The sequence below is a fragment of the Natrix helvetica genome, assembly GCF_964273705.1.
Source record: "Natrix helvetica genome assembly, chromosome: Z".
Taxonomy (NCBI): domain Eukaryota; kingdom Metazoa; phylum Chordata; class Lepidosauria; order Squamata; family Natricidae; genus Natrix; species Natrix helvetica.
The window spans coordinates 25,473,053-25,481,220 of NC_138554.1; the positions used below are offsets into that span (position 1 = coordinate 25,473,053).

The window sequence follows — 8,168 nt, forward strand, 5'->3', positions numbered from 1 at the left end:
AATTAAGACTTTTTATCTATTAGAGAAATATTCCCTTCCTGGTCATTATAGTTCTTTTATGAGTTGCCTCCACAACTGTGTACAGTTGCATAGCCCTCAACTTAACAACCACAATTTGGATGAGAATCTCTGCCACGAAGCACTATTGCTTAGTTATAAAACAGCTGCTATTATGACAGTATCCAATTTTATAATCTTTTTTGCCCTGGTTGTTAAGTGAATCTGGCTTCCCGCCATTGACTTTGCTTGTCAGAATCTACCTGGAAAAGTCACAAATTGCAATCACATGACCCTAGGATGGTGTGACAGTCATAAGCAACAAGGACAGAGGTGGTATTCAGCTGATTTGGACCTGTTCAGGTAAACCGCTGGTGGAAATTTTGAGTAGTTCGGAGAACCGGCAAATACCACCTCTGGTTAGTCCCGACCTCCCACCCCTGTTGTTCCCTGTCATATAAATTTCCTTGTTTTTAGCTCAGCTGATTCAGGCAGCAGAGCAGATTGCCACGCCTCAGCTGAGCTAAAAAAACAGCTCGGCTCACCAGTGCTGACACCAAGGGTGGTCTTTGAGTGCTGTGCATGCAAACCGTGAGTGCGCACACAGCGCACTCTTATAGAATTGGTAGCAAAAGATTTGGGATCCCACCACTAAACAACGACTGGTTGTAAGTCATTTTTTTTGGCACTATCATAACTTCAAACAGTCACTAAATGAGTGGTCCAGTTGAGGACTACCTATCTTTCTTAGCAGTTTGTTAACTTGATTTAAAAAGGGGGGGGGGACCCTAGCCATTAAAGGTCATAATGAACAATTGTGAATTACATTAGGTTGGGCACACTTAGTGGAGTCTTTGAGGTCAAGCAGGAAAACTCCATAAAGACTCCATTAACCAAGATGGGATTTCCATTGCCCTACATAAATCTTTATCTTAATTTCTAATAATTGAAGCAAAATGCTCTCTGTGCCGTTTGACCCTGTTCTCCAGCCTTGGCCATCTTTCCTTTTGTGTTGATTTGGCAGTCCTCTTAGTTCACTCATCTGGTCTGCCCATAGCTGCTGCTTGCTTTACAAAAATATGCTGAGGTTATTAGAACTTGAAGCTTATTTTGGAGAATGCAGGTTGACATTCAGATGCAAAATGTCCGGATTGTGTCACAGTCTCCTATTTTGTTTGTATGACTTTCTATGAAATCAGAGGCAAAAAAACTAACTTTTCTCTCTTTTTATTCCTCCCCAGATAAAGGCACTCAGTGGGTCTCGTCACTGGGAAAGAACCACGGCTGCTTGCTCAATCAAGTCTATTTTGCCAGGGACTGCCCTCAGTCCTTCCGGTGCCTTCACCCCTATGGGCAGGCGGGGGGCAGAAGAGAAAGCAGCAAGGGGCAACGAAAGGGCCCAGCCCTCTCTCCCTATCTCCCCCTCCACCCCCCCAAGCAATCACTGAAGAGTCTGGTTCCAACAAGCACCTGTGAGAGAAATGGATGTGTGTACGAGGGCCGCAACATCGTCCCCCTTCTGACACATTGTTTGGCGAATCCCAGCAACGGTGTTTCCCCCCCCCCTTACTTCGGCAAGGGGCAGCAACCTTTGGCCCAAGGCCTCTCCCCCTGCATTCCCTCTCCTCAATATGCATTCATACACACTGCTGCACTGAGTAAACCTGTCTTTGATGCAATTAAAATTGATGCTTGAATCATATCAGAAGTCTTCTGATGGGGGGTAGTGCTAGGTGGGCGGGGAGAAAACCCATCAAGGAACTCCCTTTCTCATGACCCTTGAATGTCCCGCTTCTGAGCACATTTTTTTTCATCTACACATTTGATCCAAGGGGAGGTAAGCGTGACTACTGGAAGCATCACACAGGATAATCAAAATGGGCTTGCTTCAAACAGGCATAATGGGCTTTGCTAACTGTAAAGGTTAGGACAGCAGCATGTGAGATGGAAGTAGTGAGACACACAGTCTCGTTTTCCTATTAGGATAGAACCCTGTTTTGCATTTTAGTGCTAGATCCGCTGCCTCCCCCATACCTCCACCCCCACGACATTTTAGCTAATCCCCTCAAGAGAACTTACTGGGTAGCCCACATGAGAAAGCAGAGAAGACTTTTCTGATCTGTTTTCCAAACAATATTAGCAACACCTCACCAGAACTGCCCATTGTTAACTTGGAATCTTCCACCGATTTGCTCAGTAGGACTTCAAACCTCTTTATGACCATTTGTGAATCCTGAATTGGAACCTCTAAAAGTTTTCATCTTGATTCTTCCTATTTCATCCCCTCCCAAGCAGAGTCACCACTCACTTGGTTGTCAGTCCTCTTCTCATTCTCTTCACATTGGATACTGATCTTTCCAGCCATTTTTTTCCTGTAGTGTTTAAACACCATTTTGTAACCAGTGAAAAAGGAGATCTTTCCCACAGTACCAGCTGCATTTGTAGAAGGAGAAACCGCTAGATTCTGTCATCACTTCCTTTCAGTTAAGAAGTGAGGGAATCTTAGAGGTCGGCCCCAAGTGACTTATTTTGTCCTTGGAGAATTCATTTTTAAGAGGCATAGCAGGGAATTCTGTACCACTGTTTTGTTAGTACTTATTGACAGTGCCCCCCTCCTGCCCCATTTCAGTGTTGTTGGTAAATTACCAGCCGTGCTGTAACAGATAAGCCTTAATCTTTGAATATTGGCCTATTCTGTGTCCATACTTAAGTAATTGCCTACCATATCTCCCCATCACAGCCCAGAATCCATTTTACAGGAGTTTTCTTATATATCTACAGCACATTCCTAAAATGTAATTTAAACTTCCTCTTCTTTCTCCCCCACTAAGAAACAAAAGAAAGTTCTGAATTGTGGGTGCAGTTCTTTGATTCTTGAAAAACTGCTGCCATTTCTTGTGTTCCTACTGAGAATTCTACACTTTGTAATACGCAAGACTCAAACTGCCCTTGTAGACCTGAATTACAGACTTCCTTTCTGCAAGATTTGCTCCGAAGTGTCCTCGTTATGCCATTTTTTAATGATGATGATCAAAAGTCTCCATTTTCAGTCCTTACCCCATTAAATTATAATTCTCTTGTGTGACTCCTAGAAAACAGAATTATCTCCTCCCTAATCCCAGAATTATGTTGGTTTTTTCCCCTCCCATCTCTGATCTCCTGGACTTTCTGTAACTTTTGAAAGCAATCAAACAATCAAAATCACTATGCCATCTTTGCCCCCTGCCTACCAAGTTGGCCAAGAGCATGACAAAACTCAACCAAGAAACGGAGGAGGATCTTATGTCAGCCTGCTCTCTTGATAGGGGAGAAAGGAAGTGAGACAAAGATTGAACCTGGCTTTTGCAGAGGCCAGTGTCTGAATATCTGGCGTAGAATGAGAAGTTGTGATGGGAAATATTCTTGTGTAAGAAGTAAACACACAATACTCTTCCGCCCTCTCTGTACTTGCAGATAGTAGATTTGTACCCCCTCCTGTCTCCCCCTTCTCTCATCCCTCAATATAAGTGGCAATATTTCATGAAGCTCTTAAAATCACAAAGGAGAGAAGTGGCCTTTCGCGTTGTCTGCGTCATGCCATTTTGTTTTGTTTTCTTTTTCCCTGTGTGCGTGAGTGTGTGTGTATGTATGTATGTATGTATGTGTTCTGTTTGAATAAAGAGATTCTATGGCCATAATTGTTTCTTAGTTTTGTTCTTCCTACATAGCACATTTTTGGCTTCTGAGTCCACTGTCTCACCTGAGTTTTTCCTCTCTTATTTTTCTTGTGTTTTATGTGTACTACAACATGATGGCTATACCACTTTGCACTCAGTGGTGGTGTCACATGTTGTACTATGAAAGCTTCGCTTTTTTTAAGTTGTAGTCTCTGAAGGATAGAAGTGATTATGCAGACTGGCAAATGGTCCATTTTGTTCCATTCTATTTGACCTTGGTCAACCTTCCCCAACATAATGCTTCCTGGAAGTGTTGGGATTTTAAGAATTTCAGCCCTAATATCTGGTTGGTGGCAAGTCCAGAAAACTGCTCAGCACTAACTTTACAGAGTTTGGACAAGAGTCTGGAGATGCTGAGGATTACAGTGGTACCTTGGTACTCATTGTTAATTGATTTTGGGAGGCTCAATGAGTACCAAAAATGATGGCTATCAAACTTTTTTTATGATAAGGAATAATATAATGAGTTATATGGCAGCTGACTCCCAAGTTCTGGCTTGTCATGGAGTACCAAACAAGTACCGGATAAACTGTTTGCATCAAAATGCATTGAGTACCAAATTTGATTTTTAAAGAAGTTGAGTATCAAGGTACCACTGTATTAAGTCTTTACCTACAGTATGCAGCTTTTCCCAAAATATCTTGATCTCTATGCAAGAAAATACCTTCCTTTAATGAGAAGATTGTTCTCTCCAACTGTATGGTGTGGCAAGGAGTCGTATAGTGCACAAACATATAAAAGCTGCTTTTTAAAAAACGTCTATTATAAAAATCTGGTTGCTAGAAACAGAATTGAAGCCAGACTTAAATTTAGAAGAATTCTACTAAAGTGATGGAGAGTGTGTTGGGCCAATTTCAAGTGTTTTTATAGCCTGGAGGGAATATTTAGAGAAAATACTCAGATTTGGAGCAGTTATGGCAAGACTACTATTCTTCCATTTTACCCATTTCAGGTCCATCTCCCTCAACTAAAACTATTATTGAGGATAAAGTGGAGATATTGTAGGTTAGATAAGGTTGTGTCAATTCTGTCAGATTGTCTGGAAAAGAATAGGATGGGATTTGTGTAAATAGCAGCTTTCCCCAATTTGGGGACATGATAAGTCTCCTGAACCTCAACATTGAGACAACTGAGGGAGGGGGAAAATACTATCTACCAGTAAGCAACCACTAAAACTGACTTCAGATGCTAGGGAGGGGGATGAGCTCCCTAACCACCAGCCTCCATGATCTCCAAGTAAATAATGTGCAATACTGTAATAAATCAAATAGTTTCTTCCCATTTTGTTGCATAATCAATAGACTCCCTCCCCCCATTTCCCCCCAATTCATCCTGAAACGGAGACAAATAATAATTTGTTTAATAATTGGAGCAAAACAGTCCGGTTAAATATTGAAGTTGAACCTTAAATGAATGAACTGGGTCTAGAGTGTACCCTCATTAAACTTTGTTTATGTTTTAGCCACGGATTCAAAAGTCTGCTACTGCCAATCTATGGGAAAGCCTCCATTTACAAATGAAATTGAATCTTATTTATTTTGTCCATATGGATAGTTTTCAGAAAGCAGTGAAAGAGCAGTTATGGTGAAATTAAGGTCTTGCACTGTGGGCAGAGCTTCTAGGAAATTTATGGATCACGTTATTAATGATGTATTATATTACATAGCAAGGTAAGTGACATCAATGTTTAATTTCTGTGTAATTGAAAACAAAATGGCAACTTCTACCAGGCAAATGTTTTCTAAGTTTAAATTTGAAATATTTTAATGTAAAAGAATTTACACATTTCTGCCTTTCCACTCAGAATATTCTTGATGTTTTAGATCAGTGTTTCTCAAACTTGGCGACTTTAAGTCCTGTGGACTTCAACTCCCAGAATTCCCCAGCCAGCTATGCTGGCTGGGGGATTCTGGGAGTTGAAGTCCACAGGACTTAAAGTCGCCAAGTTTGAGAAACACTGTTTTAGATTTATGCCACACTTGTGCTAAGGGCTTGGGCAAAAATAATGCAACTCTGAAAATAATGCAAAATGTAAAAGGCGCATTTTTTAAAACTCTGTTTAAAATCCAAATAGACAGCATTAAATTATGCAGCAGATTACAAAGACTAGTTTTAAAAACAACAGCAGCAGAATTAGAGCAATTGTTTACCTTGTATCAGTTGAAAGGTTTTTAATTTTATCTTTGAGACATTCTTCCCTGATATTTTGATGCAGTTATGGCTTAATATGCTTGAAGCACTTCGCCTGAGTTCAATCCTGCATCCTTTTTTCCAGTCAATCAAGATTTTTTAAATTCCGTTTTTAAACATACAAAAATGCCATTTAAGTAATTTGACTTCCTTCCCCTTTCTCAAGTCCAAAGATAAACTGCAAGATGTGTTGGAAAGCCATCTTAGTTCAGCTCAGCGGAAGTCATTTTTACTGTGAACCAAGTTGGGACTTGAAAGAATTTAAAATTGCTTGACTGGGGTGAAGTCTGGGCTTAGAGATACTATCAATATCTACCGAGTTATGAACTATCTATATTCAGCATTTCCCTCTTAAAAATGTCTTTCTAGATTGTGTGCATATCTTAAATGTACAGGAAGCTGTATGTCTTTTTCTTGTTCTGTATGATAATGGAGCCATCATGTTTTTCCAGTTCTTATCATTTGTTGGCTGGCTGTCATCATTTTTATTACCAAGAACATTTATGAGATAAACGTTTCTCCTGCACTTGCAACAGAAACTGTGATGCAACAAGGCTTATTTGCCTGTATCATTATCAGAAACAAACAGTGGCTTTTGAAGTAAATGCCTGTGATAGAGGATTGGGCAATTTAACCATTGTCGCCCTTAATTTATTGGGTTGGTCTTTATCTTTCCATCTCATTATATTTGGAAATATCGTTGGCATAATGATATCTTTGTGCAAATGACACAAACCACAATAGAATTTATTCGGTTGCATGCAAAGTCTAATCAATAGAAATCCAGAAAATCAAAAGTTGTAAATGAAACTTGTAAATAATGAATGAATACTGAAAAGTAACTTTCAAGGTATTTGGAATGGTTAGTAGCTGGGCGCCTATAGACACCAGTTGTCTGCAGTTTTCGGTTTAGTCGGCACCTTTTCCCCCAGCTATTCTTGTACAAGTACAGGTAGTTCTCGACTTACCACAGTTCGTTTAGTGACTATTCAAAGTTACGACACTGAAAAAAGTGATGACCATTTTTCACATTTTTAAATGTTGCAGCACCCACATGGTCATATGATTTACATTCAGATGCTTGATAACTGACTCACATTTATGACGGTTGCAGTGTCCTGGAGTCATGAGACCATCTTTGCTACCTCCTGACAAGCGAAGTCAGTGGGGAAGCCAAATTCACTTAACAACTATATTACCAATTCAGCAACTGCAGTGATTCACTTAACGTGGCAAGAAAAGTCATCAAAGGGGGCAAAATTCACCTATCAAATTTCTCACTTAGTAACATAAATTTTGGGCTCACTTGTCATCAGACGAGGATTACCTGTAGTCCTTGAGTTGTAAGCCGACTATAAATTACAACAGTCATAAAATGGGTCGGTCATATGACTGACTCAGTTTTACAACCTTTTATGCAGCAGTCATTAAGCAAACAGTGATAGTAACAGGGCTGCCCTAGTTGTTAAATGAACACTGGCAAATCAATGGTTGTAGAAGTCACATGGCCGCAGGAGGGGGTTGGGTGACCATTGGAACTTAGAATCTGGGCTATAAGTCCCTGTTTTGGGATTGATCGTAATTTTGAACAATTGCTAAGAGTAAGTCAAGAATTTATCTTAACCCCTTAATCTCCAAAGAGTGTAGCCTTCCACTTCCATTGGCCTGATTTTTGCAACTGGATGCAGTTCAATGCAATATTGAGATTACTGTTGCTAGAATTATACAAAATCTGGTTTTCTAATATTGTTAACTGTTCCTTTCCCAAGTATTGGCTCTCCAGATGTCTAAAATTTCTGGATAACATGGTTTTGGGAAATCCTATTGTGAGAATACTTTTTTTGGGGGGGGGGGGTTTAAAAAAAATCATACAAGTAACCACGGGTAACCATTACATTTTAACCAGCATTATTTTGTATTATTCCATATTATGTCAGTTCCTGTTACCATCAACCCACAGCAACTATCATTTTGCTCTTCTGCTTTCCATACACCATATTATACCTTATCCACCGCCATCCTGCTTCCTCTCCCTCTCTCTTCCACCCTACCTCCTGTCTTTCCTCTACTGTCCCTCTCTTCTCTACTTCTTCCTCTCTCATTCTCCCCTCTCTTCTTTCCACTCCTCCCCTCTCTCCTACTCTTTTCCTCCCCCCTGCTCCCTCCCAACCCCCCTCTTCCTCCTCTCCCTTTCTCTTCTTCCATTCTCTCTGCTTCGTTTGTATGGTGTATGTCAGCGTCTGGGCAAACTTCATTTAATATTG

General features: G+C 40.4%; 1 protein-coding gene across 7 annotated transcripts in view; it reads left to right on the plus strand.

Annotated features, from left to right (window-relative positions):
• Window positions 1–1,699, plus strand: part of PPP6R1 (protein phosphatase 6 regulatory subunit 1) — a gene marked incomplete at its 3' end in the record, with an annotated part of 69,169 nt that extends 67,470 nt beyond the window's left edge. For all 7 annotated transcript variants that reach the window (XM_081970962.1, XM_081970959.1, XM_081970960.1 and 4 more), the window contains exon 23: window positions 1,239–1,699. In XM_081970962.1, coding sequence (XP_081827088.1) covers window positions 1,239–1,242 — 4 coding nt within the window. The remainder of the gene's footprint in view (window positions 1–1,238) is intronic.
• Window positions 1,700–8,168: the final 6,469 nt, after the last annotated feature.